Source organism: Syngnathus floridae, chromosome 5 (genome assembly GCF_059516105.1).
Source record: "Syngnathus floridae isolate MCC-2025c chromosome 5, RoL_Sflo_1.0, whole genome shotgun sequence".
In the NCBI taxonomy this organism is placed as follows: Eukaryota; Metazoa; Chordata; class Actinopteri; order Syngnathiformes; family Syngnathidae; genus Syngnathus; species Syngnathus floridae.
Window position 1 is genome coordinate 14573331 of NC_142417.1, and position 18943 is coordinate 14592273.

General features: G+C 39.2%; 1 protein-coding gene across 1 annotated transcript; it reads right to left on the bottom strand.

Moving 5' to 3' along the window:
* Positions 1–1214: 1214 nt before the first annotated feature.
* On the bottom strand, positions 1215–14595 carry adam28 (ADAM metallopeptidase domain 28). The gene is made up of 22 exons (XM_088375435.1): positions 14412–14595; positions 13060–13148; positions 12583–12659; positions 12182–12260; positions 12030–12106; positions 11351–11534; positions 11067–11129; positions 10847–10918; positions 10447–10616; positions 9878–9959; positions 9378–9511; positions 8350–8527; positions 6818–6907; positions 5320–5515; positions 5096–5201; positions 4835–4991; positions 4668–4748; positions 3408–3501; positions 3213–3321; positions 3024–3114; positions 2847–2942; positions 1215–1936 (listed from the first exon to the last, which is right to left on the bottom strand). The coding sequence occupies exons 1-22, from the start codon at positions 14467–14469 to the stop codon at positions 1904–1906; spliced, it is 2316 nt and encodes a 771-aa protein (XP_088231561.1). The 5' UTR covers positions 14470–14595; the 3' UTR covers positions 1215–1903.
* Positions 14596–18943: the final 4348 nt, after the last annotated feature.

Here is an 18943-nt window from a genome sequence, read left to right on the forward strand (position 1 = left end):
ACTAAATTGGGTAATCCTAGTAAATGTTTTAAGTTTTCCTGTTGTGAAAATTGGCTTTCCTCTATTTCATAACAAAGAAATGAGTTTACAAAACAGTTGTCCCTTTGATTGAACCCCAACTTGTATAAGTAATAACAACTTGCTTGCCTGGTTGCGTTAGCATTTGAATAAATGTCAGTAATTTATCTTTAAAAAAAAATCCAATTTAAATTTCTCTTTATGACACCCCAAAATCCAGGTTGTGCTGTTTACTTGACATCTTTTGTCCAGTACACTGATGTGTCATGCAGTTGGAAGAGGCACAAAAATCGAGCAAAGAAGAAATTTAAATCCTTGGTTAAAGGAGCCAAATCATCTAAATATAAAAATGAAATAAATTACTTCATTAGCGTTTTGAGCACAGCTGCCGTAATGCCTCTGGTAATTTTGAACATTTTTGCACTTCTTAAAATTAATACAGTACTTTCTTAATGTTTATATTTGTTTCTAAAACATACTTAGACTTGTGCAAAATTGTCCTCACTCACGTAACATTCCAACTTTTTGTAAATTTCTACCTTTTTGCTATAAACACGACATTTTTTATTTTGACTTTATTTCATTTTTTTTTCTTAGTGGCCCTTTGTGCATAGGTTACATTTATGACGCCATCACCAAGTGGCCAAAACAGAAATAACTAAAAACTAAAAAATACCATTTTGTTACAGTTTTGAAACATCTAATACAGGGGTGTCAAATTCATTTTTGTCGCGGGCCGCATCGTAGCCATAGTTTCCATTGGAGGGCCATTATGACTGTCAATGCCTTATGTTATACACAGTATGGGCTACACAACAAACTGATGAATAACTAGTCATGAAATTAGAGACTAGTAAAAGTTGTTCAAATATTTTAAAAAGGTGAATAGTAAAAATTGCTAGCAATAGCTCTATTTTTTAAAGTGAAGACCATTTGTACTCAATGCACAATTTGTCTTCGCGGGCCACATAAAATGATGTGACAGGCCACATCTGGCCCCCGGGCCTTGAGTTTGATACCTATGATCTAGTACATTGCTCACCAACATAGTACATGTGTACATCTGCTAGCCCCCAGGGGACCACATGAGTACTTAATGGGCCTGTTCTAAAAGTAGCTGACCAGTAAATTGCTATTGTGTTGCTGTTCTTAAAAGAAATAGAACCACTTACAGTACACAGTACAGTACACGCAAAGATTTGTGCCCCCTTTATTGAAATGGCAAACCGCAGTAGTTCAAGCTGTAACTAATAGAGATTGTAACACATTTAAAAGAAACTCGAAACAAATAGGATTTTTTTGATTGACCTATAATGCCATTTAGCTATTTCCAAAATGATGTGTTAAGAGCACATATTGACAAAACGTCGTGTAAATTATTGTAATTTTGTAGATTATTGTAGAGAAATCATTCAACACAAATCTCTTTTTGCCTAAGAATACACACACACATACACACGTAGACTCGCACACACGTGCACACACATATATAGATATAAATATATATATATATACACTATGTATACATATATACGTATTAAAATCTTTTTGCCTAAAAATATACACACACACGCATATACATACATATATAAAGAATTGAGACATGCAGGACTCTTAATTGTTGAATCCACGTCTATTATATTAAAATTCAGCAGTGAATACAATTAGATAAAAAAATACAAAATTTAAATAAAGAAAATACATTTTTAAAACATCTTTTTGAGTTGAGTCCTCAGCGCTTGACTCAATACAGTCCATTTAGCTCCTCGGTGACTTTGGTTGCGCTGAGGTACAAAAACCTGAATAGCAAATAATTGTGTTCTGTGGAAAAGGTGGATATTTCCCTCGTGTTTTACCCTTGCTGAAAGTATTGCATGGTGAGCCGTTAGACCTTAGGTGGAGGTACTGGCCTTAGTGCCTATTGAGAAAAGAAATAAAACACGCAATGTTTGTAAATTATAATTATGACAGTTATAAACATGATTATTTTTACTATTCATGATTATGATGATAATTTTTACTAATTCTTTCCCAGTCTCCCATCACATGAATCCAATGTCATGTCGAAGACTGTTACTGTCCCACCCGCCAATATACTAGCAATTTGTAAATCAGCCAAGGTTAATTTGTAACCGAGAAGAGTGCCGAAATCAGCCAAGGTTAAACTTTCAAGGGTAGACTGTTGTATTTGAGCTAGGCTAAACTTTCAAGGGTGGTCTCTTGTCTTTGAGCTTTGTTTGTCCACCTAGCCAAGGACGGCTATTTCCTGGTTCATGGTGTATGACAAACAAGCATAACCTGAATCTGGGGGGTTGGGTTGGGCATGCCCACTGATTTCATAGAAAGCCCATTCATCCATTTTCTACCAGCACAAATACCCTGGAGCCAATCACTGTTGAGGTTGGGGTAGAGATAGAGTACACGTCCGAGTTTTGATTACCGTATTTTCCGCACTATAAGGCGCACCGGATTATAAAGCGCACCTTCAGTGAATGGCCCATTTTAAAACTTTGTCCATATATAAGGCGCACTGGATTATAAGGAGCACCTTCAATCAATGGCCCATTTTAAAACTTTGTCCATATATGATATATACATTTGGCCCGCGGGCCGGACTTTGGACACGCCTGTTGTAGTGGCTCAATATTGGTCCATATATAAGGCGCACCTGATTATAAGGCGCACTGTCGGCTTTTGAGAAAATTGGAGGTTTTTAGGTGGGCCTTATAGTGCGTAAAATACGGTACATTAATTGACTGGATTAAGTGAAAGAGCACATCTGAGTTTTGGATTACATCAATTTAATGGATTAAGTGAATGAGCGTTACCTGAGGGACAACCGTGTAGTTGTGGTTTGCGGGTTTTGGTCTGTTTGCTGCTGGTGGAGGTGGAGGAGGAGGTCCTTTGGGTTTTGGCCTCCCAGCCTTCAATCATCATCACAGATTATTTTAGGTGATTGCGGATTGTTTCATATGGGTGAATTTCATTAAACATTCTAAAGTTACCTGCGACACTTGTGTGGGTGGACGGGGAACTTGTGCTTTAAGACTGAGAGCAGAGCTGTCCACTGCTGGTTCCTTCCTTACTTGATGAGCACTGTTATAGAAAAATGACAGTTTATCCTATTGTTGCCACAACTCTGTGCTTACAGTGACATTTTCAAACTGTGTTCAATATGTTTGATGCCTACTTACGTTGGTAACACAGGGCTTTGTCGTTTTTTCCAGATGACGCCCACGATGACAGCAATAATTATCCCCAGAACCACTAATGAAATTGCCACTGCGATGGCAGCAGTTGCTCCTGCAGTGACAGAAAAATGATCACTTGCATATGCAGCAATGCAAGCTTATACTGGTAGAGTTTTTCTCATGAATAACTGCAGGTACCAGTAGAAAGAGAGCTGAACTCGTTGTCTTTGGAAGAGCATGAAGGAGGCAACCAACCAGGCTCACACTGACACTCACTTTTGTGATTACACACCTGAGAAATTGAAAGCACAACTGCATTAAAAAAAAAGCAACATCCATGTTGCATTATCTCTCTCTCTCTCTCTCTCTCTCTCTCTCTCTCTCTGTCTCTCTATCTGTCTCTCTCTCTCTCTCTCTCTCTCTCTCTCTCTCTTTCTCTGTCTCTCTGACTCTCTCTCTCTGTGTGTCTCTCTCTCTCTCTCTCTGTCTCTCTGAATCTCTCTCTCTCTCTCTCTCTCTCTCTGAATCTCTCTCTCTCTGTCTCTCTGTCTCTCTGACTCTCTCTCTGTCTCTCTCTGTCTGTCTGTCTCTCTCTCTCTCTCTCTCTCTCTCTGACTTTCTCTCTCTCTCTCTCTCTCTCTCTCTCTCTCTCTGTCTGTCTGTCTCTGTCTCTTTCACTCTTTCTCTGTCTCTCTTTTTGTCTCTCTCTCTCGCGCTCTATCTCTCTCTCTCCCACTAGATGGCAGAAGCGGTGGATTGAAGGGCAAAATGATATGCAGTGTGCCTTGCACTGGAGCCACATTCCTAGTCTGTAAATAAAATAAACTTTATTTCTATAGCACTTTAACGACCACCACCGCAAAGTGCTGTACATATCATAAAAGACAGTAATGAAAAATAATAATACAGTATTAAATAACTGAATGTTTTATTCTTCTCTTCTTTTAGTTAATACAAGCACTCCCTTTACAATGCCATTTAGTAGACATTTAGCAGACTGGATAAAGAGGGGCAAAGACGGAGGTCTCTAACGACCTATAAGAGGGTGCCAGGATCGGGGACACCGATATTGTAATATCATGATAACACAACTCAGGGACACTAGCTAGCCATGAATTTACAAAACATAAAATAAAAGGGTGGGAGCAATCTCTCGCTCTTCAGATGGAGCCAAAGCCGCCAGTAGCAAATGGCTTTTTTAGTGTTTTGATGGCATAACAATTCAGAGTGCTCAGTTACTCTTCCACTGCGTCCTTATGTTTTGCTTCAATTTCCTGATACCAAAAAAGAGTTCATCATGTTTTATTCTAATTGCTCCATTTACACCAACCGTAAATTCTAAATTCTAAATGAATGTGGCATCACCATTATAACTGGCCGCTTCAGCATAACAATCACTCCGATATGATCCATGACAAAAATGATTTGAATGTTCAATATAGTTGTTGAAGTACTTACGGCATGGCCAGGACATTTTGCAGAGCAGTTTGCGATTCTGTAAGCTTTCGGAAGACTCACGCATTCATTCTCACTGCACACCTGAAAAAGCAAGGCTATCATGTTAGAAATAGAAGTTGTTAACTACACTGAATATCAAAAAGAGAAAAACAAACATTGCCTGTTACCTTTCCGTCCCCACATTTGGTCCCGGTGTCCACCTGGCCGTAGTCTTTAGTGTATTCTCCAAAGAAAGCTGCTTTGCACTCACCAAACCTCACCATGCGGCCATAGTTTGGGCTGTCGTTTCCATTGTGACAGAAGAGTTTCCCACAAAACACATCTCTGCAATGAGCGCAATAGTTTTATTTGTGCAGGTGTACGAATTGTGACAGTGACATCAATAAGCTTACTAAATTTGATTCTGTAATCGAAGGCAAACAACTCACTCTTTCTGGCAGGGGATGTATTGATCATTTGAGGGACGTTTGCAGAAGGCATAGTAAGTTCCTCTGGTATTTTGGTCATAGCAGGAAGGACGGGCCTCAATAGCACCTGAGGACACCTAAAGTTGTCACTTCATATCTACTGGTCCAAGTGCTTATGAAATCCTGACTGAATGTTCATTTCAGTTTAATTTGCACTTAACAAGTCAAGGAACATTGACACTTACTTGCTCCATATAGTTTGAGGCACTGGTCTGATCTTTTTGGACACTGGCCATTATAACAATAACCAGAGCCTTCATCACATGGTAAGCCGTTGACACTGAATACATCCTCAGGACATGTGTCACTCTCCCCATCACAGTATTCTGCGAGATCACATTCATCCTGTTTCCTCCGACACTCCCAAGATCGCGGAAGTATCTGTGGACACAACAGGACCCATTGCACTTTGATAAGGCCATTTTGTGTCCATTTCTCTCGTGGCAATGGGGGGCTACGAGCAACCGTATCCAGCGGGTGGAGAGTCAAGCCATCCAAGTCGAAGTGTAGGACAGTTAGATTTTGTCAGTCAAATAAGTCAAACGTGTTTCGTATGACGTAGTCTTGACCGAAGTATTCACAGATTTGGATATGGAGTTGACCTATATGAACACGATACCTCCCCTGAGCATTTGTTAAGGGAATGTTAACACACTGCTATTAAAAAGCATTTGGCCTCTTTAGCACCTGGAACACAGAAAATACAATCTACTGAATGCTTGGCTTTTTACTGTGATTTTGTTTGGTTTATGACATCAGTGTCAAGGGGTTTACCCGCCTCTCCTGGTAGAGTGGGGTTCAGCTGGATGATATTATGGGACAAGCTGTATAAACTACCCCGGCAATTTACATAATTTGCTTTTGTATGTTCTATTTTGTGTTTGCGACTGTCTGATTGAAGTGCTCGCTGAGTCTGCAGATATGATTTTATCTTCAATTGTTGGCCATTATTCAAATATCCAGGAACTAATTTTTTAACAGTGTATCATATGACAGGGTTGTTGAACGCAGCTGTCCCACTTGCAGGACGTGGGGAAGTTGCATTGGACATTTTCCTCATAAGGGTTGCGGGCGTGCTGGAGCCTATCCCAACAGTCATTGGGAGGTAGGCGGGGTACACCCTGACCAACCAATTGCAAGGCACACATAGACAAATAACCTTTCACACTCACACTCATACCTACAGACAATTTGGAGCGCTCAATCGGCCTACCACGCATGTTTTTCGAATGTGGGAGGAAAATGGAGTACCCGGACAAAACCCATTCAAGCACGGGGAAAACATGCAAACTCCACACAGGAAGGCTGGAGCTAGAATCGAATCTGCAACCTCTACACTGTGGGGGAGGCATGCTAACCAGTGCTCCACTGTGCCGCCTACTGCATAATAATAATAATGATGATGATGATGATGATCATGATAATAAAAATAAAAAAAGGACAGTCACTCACCATCCCCCTTGCTGGTTCAAATACAGCACTTCAAAGTCACTACAGTATACACTTCCAAATGTGAAACGTGTCAGTATGTCAGAATAAACACATTTTGTATGGATTATTGCCTTGTAGCTAAACAATCAACTGTCGGATGGAGGTTTATACTCATGGCACCCCACTAGATGGCTGCATCGCATCTTATAGCCCAATCGATGACTTAGATTGTACAACTACAACGTTGCTCACCTTGCAGTCGTCACAACACTCCCCTGCAGCACACTGGGAGCCCTCACTTAGGGTGCAAGTGGTTGCATTGCAGCATGGGTTGGTGCACTCCTATGAAAAGACACAAATGCAGAAATGTACAGTCGTGGCAGTCTTCCTTTTCCGTATTCACCTGCTAGCCACCTGCAGGCTTATCAGACGAGATATAGGGAACAAATCCGAACACGTTCAAAGCTTGCCATAAATGTCACTGTGTTGAGGAGGCACAATCAATATTCTTCAAGCATAATGCACCAAGAGTACTTGTGCAAACAAGGCAACATTCTGAAAGCGAACCAAGTGGCAACAAATCAGGCTGAGGTTTGTTACAAGCTTCACAACTAAAGCATATCAGTGAAAACAATAAACTATCATTCCATCAAATCATTAAAACTTGAAAATGCATGTCTGCTTTTTAAATTCCTTAACCCCCCCTCTCCCTAAAGCATAATGGCAATTTACATTCTTTAACGTAGTTAGGAGACTGATTAATTTTGAGCTCTATTTCATACATTCAAAGGTGACCACCAAATCTCTAGTCACGAGCCAGTTTCTTCCAAAAATGTTATCATCAATGGAATGCATCAAAATTTTGCCATTGAAAAAACAATTTTTTGAAAGAAAATATATTCATCAAGCTTTCTATCATGGCTGTAATTCACACTGGGGTAGAATTAAATGTTACTTCATATAGCCATGATGAGTGCCAAAAACAACAGCTCATGCGATAACTAGTATACTAATAAACCACCAATAGCGAATGATACTTTGTAAATGTGTCTGTTCGTGTGAGACTCCTGATGATGCCTTTGGGCAAAAACCCTAACCAAAGTCTCAGACAAGGGAAGCAATGTGCTCCACCTCATTTTAGCAAAACAGGCAGCTTTCAACACACCAACATTGTTGCAAAATTCACCACAGACAGACATGCTGTCCACAGATGTTGCTTGGATAACCTCTAGATATGTCATACATTTGCAATTCAAAGGTTACACCCAGTAGGGTCAAGTGTGGCTCTCAGGTGACACAATTTGGATGTGAGTCATGGGAACGTCTAGAGAAATGAACAGAATCGGTCATTCTTTCTTATGAGGGATAAAAATGCAGTCATAGCAAATATCATCCGCTCGGGGCATTGTTTGAGTGTTGACGTGTTGCCGCAAGTTGTCTTGCCGCAATATTCACCTTTGCTTGCACACTGAATGATGAATTGTTTGCCTGGAGGAAAACCTGTAGTTTGGGTCTCAAAAAAATATATATATAAAATAAAATATATATATATATCGACGCCAGTTCTGGAACTTTTATAATGCAACTTAATTGGTCATATGAGATGCATGTGTCACTTGAAACTTAAATGGAATTATATTAGCTCAAATTACTTGGGCACTTGGAGGTGCAGTATAAAGTCAAGCTAACTGAAATCCTTGACAAAAGATAGACCTTGAAAGGAAGAGACAAGTTGGGTTCAAACGTCAAAAGAATTTGCTATGATATCCAGTGTACGCATTTACCTTTTCAGTCCCACAGTCACACTGCTCTCCTTTCTCGACAAAACCGTTTCCACAGACAGAGGGCACCACCAGACTCATGTAGTCCGGCTTGTCCAGCATACAGCTTGGGCTGCGGCCGGTCAAGTATTTCTCATAGTCTCTGCTGCTGCAGCTACTGAAAGTGCGAGGGGTGTCCCAGCTGGTGGAGAGGATGGAAAGCAAATATTGCATTAATCAGACGACCATTTGTGTCAATGCAGTGCCTTTTTCCGTCAGGCAAGGCGGAAGTGTTTTTGGCATTGGTTGTGAAGCAGAAGTGTTGCATTTATTTGGCACAAGACACCACGTCTGTGAGGCGTTTGCATGTCCTTGTGCTGTGTTTTTTTTTCTCCAGGGACTGAATCTGAATTAGCCAATGTTGAACGAATGTGACTGTGTTGGTGCACTATATTGTGCTGTGATTAACTGATGACTAGATAGATCTGGTCATTCTGCCACTTACCCAAATTTGCTATGATAGGCTCCACCTCACCCATTACCGTGAACAGGATAATAGAAAATGAACGGGTTTTAAGGAAACAAACTGAAGAAATCAGTGACCTCTTTTGCTCTCTGCTATGGAGCATTCAGTCCATTTACACATTTTTTTTTAATTAATCAATTTTATGGTAATCTATCAGTGGCTAATTAGAACAATTGTCAAAGTCAAAGTCAGCTTTATTGTCAATTTCTCCACATGCCAAAGACACACAAAGAAGCCGAAATTTCGTTCCCCCCTATCCCACGGTGACAAGACATGGCTCACAACAGACAAACAAACACAACAAATAAATAAATAAATAAATAAGAGGAGCAAAAAAAAGATGCATGTACAGAACAATAACATCTGCTGTCCATAAAGGCTCTTGAGTTAAAGATACCTTTAAATCCACAAAAGCTCTTATGCAAGCCTTATAGGATACGTGCAGCTTTTGTCATCATGTGTTGCTGTAATTGTCTCGAGGTTTTGCATGCATTGTGAATGCAACCACATGTCAGAGGTTCCTTACCTGAGGGCTGCGCTCATGATGCAGCTATCCCCAGCGCAGATACAAGCACTGGAGTCATCATGATTCATGCCAAGATTATGGCCCATCTCATGGGCCAATGTGGCCCCCACAGCAATGGCTCGATTGTTGTGGTCCTGTGAGACACATGCGTCAAATTCCTCAACGTCAACAACAGTGAGGTTCCTCAATTTGCCTTGTTCTCCTTTATTTGAACATCTGTGACTTAATTTCTTGTGTGTGTAACCTTTAAGCTTAAGTTTTGCAATTTATGAGAAATATCCGACACAAGGTTTCTCAGCAATATATAATTTATTATCTGCAGCATGAAATTTTGAAACTGAGCGAGTGGGGATCACAATGTCTTTTGAGATGCAAGTACAGAACAATAACATCTCCTGTTCAGGTCAGTCAAAAGTTGCAATCACCAATAGACTGAGCATGTGTCTGCCAAATATTTACTATCCAGACATCCCATATTTCGTATAAGAAAAAAGGCTTACCTGCACTACCCCGACAGAATGACCGGAACAGAGAGTCCCGATGTACGCCAGTCCCACCGTTGCTCCCTCAAAGTCAATCCCACTGAAAGACAAATAGAAACAACATCTTTTGAATGCAAGGTAGGTCTTCCAGAGCCACTAGGCCTTTGTTTTGTTTTGTCTATGTGAAGCCCTTTGAGACTGCTTGTGATTTAGGGCTATATAAATAAACTTGACTTGACTTGACTTGACTTGACTTGACTTGACTTGAACTTTTACAAAATGGAATGGAATCAAATTTATTACTGCAAACATTGTGTGTGAGTTTTAGGATGATAGGACATTTCTGTGTTGGTGTCATATTGAATCACTTTCAGAGTCATCATTTATAACGAGACATGCCAGCAGGAAGTCAAGCTTCCCTTTTGTTTGACACATGTTAAACATGTGTATATGAGTTACCCGATTTCATTGTTGTTCTCTAAGTCTGACATGTGAGGTCATTTGCACATGACGCTACGTATCTGTGATTCCAAAAAGAAATCGCTCACTGGAGTTATACCAATTATGTAAATAGAAACCATTCCGACCTGATAAGATGTGCATTGTCATGTTTCTTTCTCTTGACCAGCTCAGAATTCCTCCATGTCATAAAAGCATTTAGATTAGCGCCGGCCGGAGGAGTGATGGAGATCAAGTCACCATTGGACCAGATCTCCAGCCCGACAAGAGCAATGAAGGTCCTCAGGGGCTTGTATACCTGCATACAACACCAAAACGAGGTCATTAAAATCATTTAAAAAAACTCTTTATCAAATAACACACGATAAGCTAACATTTTAATGCCACACTAGATAATTTGCAAGAATTAATAAATCGTGAGGATTTGTGTTACATAGTAGCAAAGCAATAAAATGTCGACCAAATGTAATCCAAACTTCAGAGGGCAGTGCAGCATACAGATCATTGTTTGAATTAGTATCAACTCACCATGTTGACAAAGTTGACGACTTCAAATATCCTTTTCCTCAGTGCTGTTTGATCCCGGTTTATCTTCACATACTGAAATCGCACAACCATTTTAGAGCAGGCTCATGCCCTGTATGTTTTACTGGCAGTCAGAGAAAAAAAGTGGGATGAACTCATAACAACTTAAAGCATATCACTTCCCCACCAAAAGTATTCATGATGACATTTGGTGTAGTCTTACCTCACGGTTATCAGCAACAAGGTAGAGCTCAATGTATTTCTGTTGCTGAACGATGGAAATACCCTGAAATACAACAAAGACAGTTAAAGCTCTTGCACTGCAACGGACAGAATTTGAATTCCATCTGCCTACAAAAACAGAATCCCCGTGGCAACAGGCAGCTATAAAATCTACCCTGGCTTCCAAGGTAGGGTTAGACAATCATGTTTTTCTTGTGAATTACACATACAGCCGCATCAGAGCCTATACTGTGCATGTGAGTGTCATAGAAATATTTCTCGAACCGCTGATCTGGAGCGACTGCGGCTTGTTGGTGGCTCGAAATCTGTGCTCCATGTCGTATTGGTGACACCGCACACAGCGGGTGTGTAGTCCTCTTTGTTGAACTTCATTACGGCATGATCCCCCTCATCATCACCAGTCAGAGGCTCGATCAAGTACCTCTGGGCGGATGTCCTGAAATAACCCCTAGAACAAAATAAAAAAAAAATGCTACTGTACTGAATATAATTACCAGTCGCATCCATTTAGGTAATTTTGAAAACAGACTGTAGGTTAAAGTCATGATTGGTTGAAATGTGTGACGCAAATGTTTTTATGCTAGACATTTGGATTTTGTATGCAACCAATTTAGTGGGAATTTTTCTTTGAAAAGGCCTATTTCTGTTTCAGCGTGACTTACTGACCAAGGTACACAATGACATGGTTGCGCAATTCTGTTGTGGAACAAATTAATTGGCCTACACAGAACCCTGAAAAATTTAATAATGAATTAAATTACACAGGGGGAGCTCCTTGAATCTTGTACAAAAACTTTGCGAAGAGCTTGAAAACTGTAATAGGTGTCACCCCAACTCCATATTTTTGTCCATTTTCATGCCACCTACGTGTGATTGTTGGCCCTTCATTCATTCATTCATTCATTTATTCATTCATTCATTCATGGTTAATTGTAAGGCTTACCGAAGTCCATCACAGGTGCTGATGCTAACTGTCGAGTCGCTTTGGTTTACGATCTTCCCATGATAGTAGCAGTGATCCTGGTAAAGATGTGACCATTAGTTTATGCTTTATGCTCTGCATGCATGCATGTTCCATAATTCTAAAAGACTTACAATGTCATTTGGAGAAGTCGTGACTTGTGTCCCATCCTCTTGGTAAAAAGTCTCTGTGTAATCTCGAGTGAGTAAGTCACTGAGAATGAAAATAAAAGGATGACGTTATCAGTCACATGTACATACACACGTTATTTGGTGCAAAAATTGTGGATGTAGCATGAGTAAAATGGGTCTTTTTTTTTAAATCAGTGCTAACCAAAAAAAAAAAAAAACCATAAAAAGGATGTGAAACATCTCACTCGTCGTGAGAACAGTCTACAATCAGCAAGTTCTAAGTACCACAGCAACGCCACTTAACTTCTTTCTTTACCATTAATATTCAACTACAATCATTAGCATTCCACTACAATGGTGAAATAAATGCCTCGTTAAATTTTTTTCCAGAAATGTGCTCTTACTTGTTTTTTTGTAAGTGCATTTCGACATCTCGTCCTTCTACAGTCATTGCATACTTCAGGGTATCTGGCCTGAGGTTCTGCAGAGGAGGGAAACAAGATTGTCTCCATCAAAACAAATATGATAAACTTCATTCTACTCCATCAGACTAATCTGACCAACAGAACAAAATGCAGTAGCATTTATGCAGTTGCATTTATCTTAGTAATATGTATTATTATAGTATGTGACATTTTACCTGCCAAGCAGGCTTATGAGTTCATTCAACAAGAGGCTGAATGGATTCAGTGCCATGAGAATAAAATTACCTGGATGAAGGAGAATTTTCAAAGGAATAACTGCAATTTACTACTTATCATTATGTTTTATGTGTTTTCTGATTGTATTTGAATAAATTAACTGAGAAGCAGTATACTTCAGGTTGAAATGACACATTTAATGAGTTAAGATTTGCACAGGACTTTGTAATGTTTGCTCACCCCGGTGTCTCTTCTTCTGACAGAGTGAAGCCGGACAGGTCGTACGAGCTCATAGTCCTTTCCAATCTCAGATAGGGCGGCATGGCTGTCTGTTGAAGGAGAGCACTTTATTTTGCTTTGTGATGAAAATAACGGAAGAGAAAATACAACGGTGGGACTAATTTCGAATTTAAAAACAATACCATGAAAATAATAGTAAGTGATGGGGGGGGGGGTAGACTACTGTAAAAAAGCTGACTCTACAATTTAGTGGGAAATGGACTAGGAAAAGAAGAGACATCCATTTGTTTGTTGGAAAGCTGCTTCCTGGATTCTGGAGGGTTACAAGGAGACAGCAAGTGCCAATTTAATTTGGATGCTTCCATTGATACCACAATGGTATTCATCTTGCCCCATCTTTATTCAGATTGTCACAAACGCTGTCCGAATAATTCATTTAGTGGTGTCAGTTAAACGTGTTAACGTGATTAATGCCATACATTCTTTTAATCGCGTGATTAAGGCTCATTTTGGCCTAATAATATTTGTTCTCTTTTCATGTACTGTTGCCGCAGAAAAATTACAACACCTCGCTGGATCTTGCGAGACCAGAAATAAACATCAAGCACGCCACACTGACACTAGTGACACTAGTCTGGGCTTGTTATGCAGAGATTTCATCTGTTTCATGTTGTGTGTGTATGTATGTATGTATGTATGTATGTATGTATGTATGTATGTATGTATGTGTATATATGTATATATTATATATACTATATATATACTATATACATATATACATATATACATATATATACTATACTATATACTATCACTATATATATTATATATGTATATATATACTATATATATAAATCAATAAATATATATATATACTATATATATATGTATATATATATATATATATATATATATATATATATATATATATATATATATATATATATATATATATATATATATATATATATATATATATATTTTTTTTTTAACAAGATTCATGTCCTGACAGTATGAACCCACTTTATATCATTCCAATTTGCTTTGCTATTAAGTGTATATTACATATGTGGCAAATTCACAAACTTAATATTATTCTTACTATTACTGTTAGAACTTGATCCTAACACTGACATAAGGTATCACCAGCTGCCTTCTTTTATGCAACTTGCTGTTGCTGAAACATAAACAATTTCATGATGCTCAGTGGTTTCAAGAAGATACGTTTAGTAAGTGCATGACAGCTGACGGACAGGTCAAAGAGCTTTACACAAACAGAAGAATGTCATTCCAGGCTGAGTTATTAATTAGCCCATACACAATGGAGGTAAATGTTTACAATACTGACATACCTGATAGATTGAGCGCGCCATTTAGGATGAGGACCCACAAAAGAAGTTCACGTGTCATCGTTGTATGTGGTAAATGAGCAGATTGTGGCGCCGAGCAAGTTTTATTCTTTCCACCTACATGCTGCGTTAGTGCTCCTGTGAGGCCACACCTTCACCCGCTGTCTGTTGAACTGTCACAGCGTACTTCCTCGTTGACAACAAATACTCCCACAACTGGCCTGAGCACGCCTCTGCTATGCTACAGGAATGCAGGAACAGCTTTGATGGCCTACATATTTTGTGCCAGTAACATTAAATACAGATTAATTCAGCTTTGTTTGTGTTTCTAATTATTAATATTAAAGTCCCTTACCTGGTTGCTGAGGTAGCAGAGGGGCCGCTTTTTCTTTTGAGAAAAGCCATCAACCAGCAAACTGTCTCATTCTGCATTGCGGCTGACTAAGTATCAGTCACAGCGCTTACGCCATCTAATAATTTCCATTTATAGTATCTACATGTCATTGATTTCACAAGTTTTACTAAATAAAGTCATGGGGGGTGACCTCAGTTAACTCGGCATTGATGCTCCTACGTTGTCCTCAGTCCTGCACTCACTGCACGCATGCTTGCAGTCGCTGTAGAAAAATGAAGATAGAAAACAATAAGGCCAATGTGTCTGCTCCCTCTGCAGCAGTCTTGGATAAGTCTGAACATGGCTCAGTGTTAGTGGAACATGCTGTCTACTCAGAGTGCTGCTTTTCTCATCTTTATCCGATTGGTGCACAATGATGATTCTACCCGGAATTTTCTCATGGTGATTTGGTTGTTTTTCTGTATGACTGCCAGACAGACACAGACATTTAACAGTGCCGTATATTTGTATTAGAATATTTACATTGGAGACTGCCCAAAGACCACAAGACTACTAATGAGAAATCTTCAAGTCAATTCAAGCGGCCGAGAGGGTAGGACGCTGTTCTGCTCTCAGGGTTACTGCTGCAAACTGAGAGATAACGGCATAAAGACACATAGACACGCAAAATACAAATTAATAAATGCAAACTAGTTTTATTTGTACAAAGGAAGAAAACTCTGGAGCAATGGGCTATACTGGTCAAATTTCTGTTTTCCTTTGTTTCCAACTTTTTATTCAAACTTTTATTTGTGTCTGGCAGTGAAACCTTGGTTGTAATCTGAATGCAGAATTGCTTCCTCCCGCTTGCCTTTTCGAAGTCACGTCAAACAAATGTGAAACAAATCTGTAATAAGTGTGTTGTTTATGTGATTGCTGAAATAAACAAATCAAATCACTTTTATGATGTCTAAGCGTGGTGTTATCGTGTGTTTTTCCGCTTCATGCATGCAACACTGAGATTTATTGACAGCCAGTCATTCCCTGAAGTCGAGGACATGGCCCAACAAAACAATGACACTCTTGTCATGGAGAGACCACATTGTGCTCAAATAAAGTCACAATCCTACAGATCTGATGCTGATGGGTTGGCTTCTACTCACTCACAATGGTCTTAGGGCTGCCTAAAAACAAAAATGATGCAAACTTGCTGTGCTGATGCTATTGCTAAAATTGTTGGCTTTGCAAAGATAACGTCCAACTTAAATTTCTTAATGCTCAGGGTGCTTTTGCATTGCTTAAAACAGTGTTTGTTGTGTGTAGGAATAATATTTCATTATGATTTATTATGTGTTATTATACATTTGTGATCGCTGTGGAAAGTGTGTTGTGAATAAGGAACAGAAGCAGAGGAGCCGAAACTTGTTGCCTCTGCTTGGCCCCAGCTGATCTCCAGCCGGCGATATGAGCCCCAGCTGATCTCCAGCCAGCGATATGAGGAAACCACCGGAGACGACCTTTCTGCTTTTAGAATCTAAAACTCTTTGCAAGGAGGGCCAGATTTGATAAAGTGAAGGGGCCCAGGGGCCAATAGCTTTTTCGGACATTTTTTAACTACAAAAATTTCATGTAAATACACACTGTTATAAAACTAATGTCATTGTCCTAATTGTCTTTATTTTTAAATGACAAAATAACCAAATATAAGGCACTCAGGCAGATGTGAACAACTCTAAAAACACAAATTCTGCCTTTCATTCATATCTGAAGAGTCAGATAACATTGAACAAACTGTATGAAATACATTAATTTACATGAGTTTAAAATTATTTTTGCCTCATGAACATTTTAAACAGGAGTTACAAGTAATGCAAAGTTGGCTGTTATTAAAACTTAAAACAAGTGAATTTCGCTCTTATCATTTACAATATCTTTCAGAAAGTAATAGTTTGTGTCACGTCTCCAGGTTCATAACATCAACAGTATTAACATGGCCACTTCGTAATACTTATAAGTACCGCACTTCACCTGGATCAATGGTCGTTTAAAACAAAGCAATGCAACCTCTGTTCATTATTTATACAACCTACAGCTTGTTTATGGTTTAATAGTTCATATTTAATGGATTTAAATTAGTCGTCTATTTCAGGTCTATATATAGACCTAATTTAGATGTCTATTTTAGGTCTACACATAGACCTAATTTAGGCATCTATTTTAGGTCTATAAAATAACCTAAAATAGACATCTATATCAGGTTACAGAAATAACCACTTCACATGTACGGATCAATATGAAACAATAGTAAAACAAAGCCAAACAACTTCTGTACATTATTTATACAATTTACAGCTGGTTGAAACTTTAAAATTTTGAAATATGATCATATTTGATTTTTTTAATTTAGGCGTCTATTTTAGGTCTATACATAGACCAATTTTAGACATCTAAATTAGGTCTATACATAGACCAGACGTCTAATAGATGTCTATGGCTGACATGGTAATATTAAGTAATATTTACTTTTGATTTACTTTTGACTCACAGCCCCGCGTGAAGAATCACTGTTGTGATGCCAGTTCAGCTTGGAGCTTTATCAGCGCGGTCACTCCCTGTTAGCTTGACTTATGTTAGCATGTTTAGTCCGACAGTGTCTCTTTGGGTTGAAATTCTTAAACAAGGCAATCGTCTCTTTACAAATTAGACAAACACAATTGTCTTGATTTTCAGTGAAGAAGTATTGTAATTCCCATTTCTCTTGAAAGCGAGATGTCAACTTTCCTCGTTTTCTTTGCAGTCGCTATGGCAGAAATGAGAGGAGGGGGTGGTGCTGCCACCTTTTGATAATAGGAGGAATTACAGTTTCAAGTTTCATGATTTTTTTATTCAGTTTGACAGTGTAGGTGGGCCATAAATAATACATTATAAGACCGAAGCTGCGGGACGTATGAAATCTGACCGCGGGCCGAATTTGGCCCGGGGGCCGGACTTTGGACATGCTATTTTAGAAGATAAGATGAAATGATGTGCAAAAGAGTTTATCTGCTAATGCCTGCTTGCAGTGACTTTGCAAGAATCATACAGTAAACACGTACAGGGCGGATGCCTGTTGGCTAATTTCCCTACCCCTTTAGGGGCACTGTCCTGATGTAACCAGGCACCTCAAAGTGAATAAAAGTGAGGTTGCTGGGAGAGCTGATTAGAGTAGATGAGAGAACCGCGTACGGCTCTTCTATTCTCCTTGCCGAAACCTAACATTGTAATTTAAGGAGTTGAAGATCCCATGTGCCATCAAAATCAAATTATCTCTCCTGTACCTTTCACAGAGAATTTTTTTTTCTGATTCTGTCATTGATTGCAATTGTTTGAGCACTGTGGCATGCTTGCTGATATTCACTGCTTTGACAGGCACTTGCGGTCATTCGATGCCATCAACAGTAGAAACAGCATTTTAAGCTCACAAAGCAAACTCTTTTTCTAAGCCATGAGCAATACAATAACTACAACAATGAGCCAGAGATGGCCCAGATAGGAGAAATTGCCATAGCGCGACTCTAGCCACAGGTGCTTCTTTTTAAACACTTCCTAAACATTTTTATACAGAAGGAAATTAATCTGGACAAACTCACCTTGTGACATTTGATGCTGCCTTTTGTGTACTTTACAGATTGGAGCAGTATGTGGCTCAATTCTCAGATGGACTTTTGCTCTTTATTTTTGTTTGTCCCTGTCATCCCATCATGAGAACAGTGTTCTTATTAAGATTAAGATTTTTATTCGTCCCACATGGGGAAATTCCAGTATACGGAAGCCCTAATTTAAGGATATTAAAAGGACAAACAGGAGTTTAAAACAATTAAAATATTTAAAAATAAAGCATGCATGAATCTCATTTACAGTTAAGTGCTGGCAGTTGGTTCCGTATGAATATTCATTGCACCCCAGGGTTTTTGTTGTCGAGTCTGACACCTGCGATACCTCTCTGTCAACACACTTCTGTGGAGCATCGTTTCACTTGAGGAGTTCCTTGGTGGAGTGAGTAGAGTCTCTGCCCAAAATGGAGGACAGCTTAGCTAAGATCCTCCTCTCTCACCTCATCCACAAGTTGCAGAGGGCATACCAGAACAGAGCTGGCCTTCTTAATCAGTTTGTTCAACCTCTTTTGCCGATGAAGGCACATTGTGAGCAGATACGTTGGCTA

Coding starts and splice junctions, on each gene's coding strand:
- adam28 (XM_088375435.1), bottom strand. CDS start 14,469: ATGACACGTGAACTTCTTTTGTGGGTCCTCATCCTAAATGGCGCGCTC. Junction 11,535..12,029: donor AGCACCTGTGATGGACTTCG/GTAAGCCTTACA, acceptor ATTTTGTTCTAG/GGGTTATTTCAGGACATCCG. Junction 1,937..2,846: donor ACTACACGGTTGTCCCTCAG/GTAACGCTCATT, acceptor TTTTCTCAATAG/GCACTAAGGCCAGTACCTCC.